We start from the raw sequence: 2,048 nt of genomic DNA on the forward strand, positions 1-2,048 counted from the left end.
CTTGTTTAGTAAATCAGTCTCAAAACAAGATCAAAAATACTTTTTGGCTGATAAAAGGTTTTAAATCTTAGTAAGATGGACAGTTTTTACAGTGCAACAAACAACCTTTTTGTTTTTATCTGGCAACCCTGATGCCTGGTTTAATTCATGCACTGATCGTACAGCATCCGCATGTTCACAGTTACGTCCAGTTAAGTCATTGATGGAATCTTTGTGTAAGCTGGCCTTTCCTCAGACATTAATGCACCCCTATACCATCYGAGAGGCAGGCTTTTAACAGGCAGAGATGGTCCCGCCCCCCTTTTAGTTTAGAGGATGTGGCACGTGTGGTCTCAGGGTTAGATTTGTTTGAGTTAGGGCTTCTGTTATTTACACAAATGCAGTTGTTGAGTTAAATGAAATCACAGCACTCAAAAACATTGAAATCCTTTTTGTAAAGATGGTTGACAAACGTTGAGATTAAAAAACATGTGAAAATAATCTTAATTTTTTATTTTACAGAGTTTCTTCAACGGCTGGGACGTGACGAAAAAGAAAGATAAAACCAAAGGAAAACACGACAGCTTGCTCAGCCGTGAGTATTTCTGCACACCGAATTTCTCACAAGGAGGGATTTTTGGAGCCGTTTTTTTCTCACCTCAGTCACAATCTTTATTTTATCACTTAGTTTTTTGTTTTGTTTTCAGACATTCACTTTCAAGTAGGTGGTTTACCCAAAGTCATTCAGTTTTATTCACAGTAGAGTACCAGTTAGTAGAAATAGAAAAGTAAAAAAAGCACGTGCATTTAATGGTTGAGTAATTAACATTGATGTATTAATAAATGAAAATTGATCGTTTTGCTGCAGTTCATGTTATGCTTTTGTGATTTTTCATTTCCTTCATTTGGTTTTATGTCTTTTTAAGCTTGTTATTGATCTGCAAATTAACAGAACGTGCAGCGAAGTGGATCGTTTTTAACTAAAGCTTGTCTCACTGCTGTGACTCACTACTGTGAGATCATTTACACATTTTCACTGCAGTCTTACTTCTTATTGAGTGTTTGAAAGGAAGTGCCCAGCAGGCTGTGTTAGCATGTTTCCTGCTACAAAACCCTGTGAGATTGAAACAAAAACAGCATGTTTTACTATTTAAAATCATAATTGCATTTTAAAGTGCAAATGTGTTACAATGGGCTTTTTATATTATAGTGTTCCCTCACTTTATTTCCCCCCCATGGTGGAGCGAAGACAGAAATTAAAACTATTTTCCACCTTTCCTTCTTCCCTGTGAGCTCGATAACTTCTATTCTGTTGTGCGGCTGCATCAAAGTCCCTGCTGAAYAACTGAGTTGCCACATCAAAATCCAAGATGGCCACCATATTTTATATAAATGTGCTTTCTAGGTTTTATGTTGCATAAAAAAGCATAAATGATTGGGGTGACCAAAATGAATCCATGACGGCCAAAGCCACCACTGGCCATCTCCTGACTGCACCATTGCACCTGGTGTTGAAAGGCTCCCTGCGCTCACCAGAATCACTTCTGTTCTTCTGTTCGAACACACAGTTCAACTKACTTGAATATCCTGCACCATAAAGGTCTACTTCCATTCTCCGTTCAGTTCCAGTCCAGAAAAACACTCGTCTACAAAGTTACTAACATCCACTTTTCAAATCTCTGTGAGYCGACGTGGAGCATCTGTACTGCTTGTGTAGTTCTACGAGCTGTTTATGGGCTTCAGCTTGGAAAAAGGTCATTTAAGAAAACACAACGCACAATGAAAAATAAAGTTTGACATATTTTTGTTGCTTGTTCACAAGAACACTTCTGTAAACACAACTGCAGCGTTCCTGCCTAGCTTTGATGGATTGAAAGGCAACAGAAAGCTGTTCTGAAGAAGCACTGAAGTAAAGTCCAGGAGGAAAGCATCTCCTTCATGAGCAGGAACAGCAGCTGATATAATAATAAAGTTTGTTCATTCATTTCATTTAAAACAACATAAATTCAATATAATTAAGATACATAAATAAATGAAAGGCAGCAGAAGAAGACAAAATCGTATAATAT

General features: G+C 37.6%; 1 protein-coding gene across 1 annotated transcript in view; it reads left to right on the forward strand.

The window, feature by feature from the left end:
* LOC106533644 (receptor-type tyrosine-protein phosphatase U) overlaps positions 1-2,048 on the forward strand; it is a gene marked incomplete at its 3' end in the record, with an annotated part of 95,638 nt that overhangs the window by 56,752 nt on the left and 36,838 nt on the right. Inside the window, 1 exon segment of the mRNA XM_014030042.1 lies at positions 502-574. Coding sequence (XP_013885496.1) covers positions 502-574 — 73 coding nt within the window.

The sequence above is a fragment of the Austrofundulus limnaeus genome, unplaced genomic scaffold (assembly GCF_001266775.1).
Source record: "Austrofundulus limnaeus strain Quisiro unplaced genomic scaffold, Austrofundulus_limnaeus-1.0 Scaffold989, whole genome shotgun sequence".
NCBI lineage: Eukaryota > Metazoa > Chordata > Actinopteri > Cyprinodontiformes > Rivulidae > Austrofundulus > Austrofundulus limnaeus.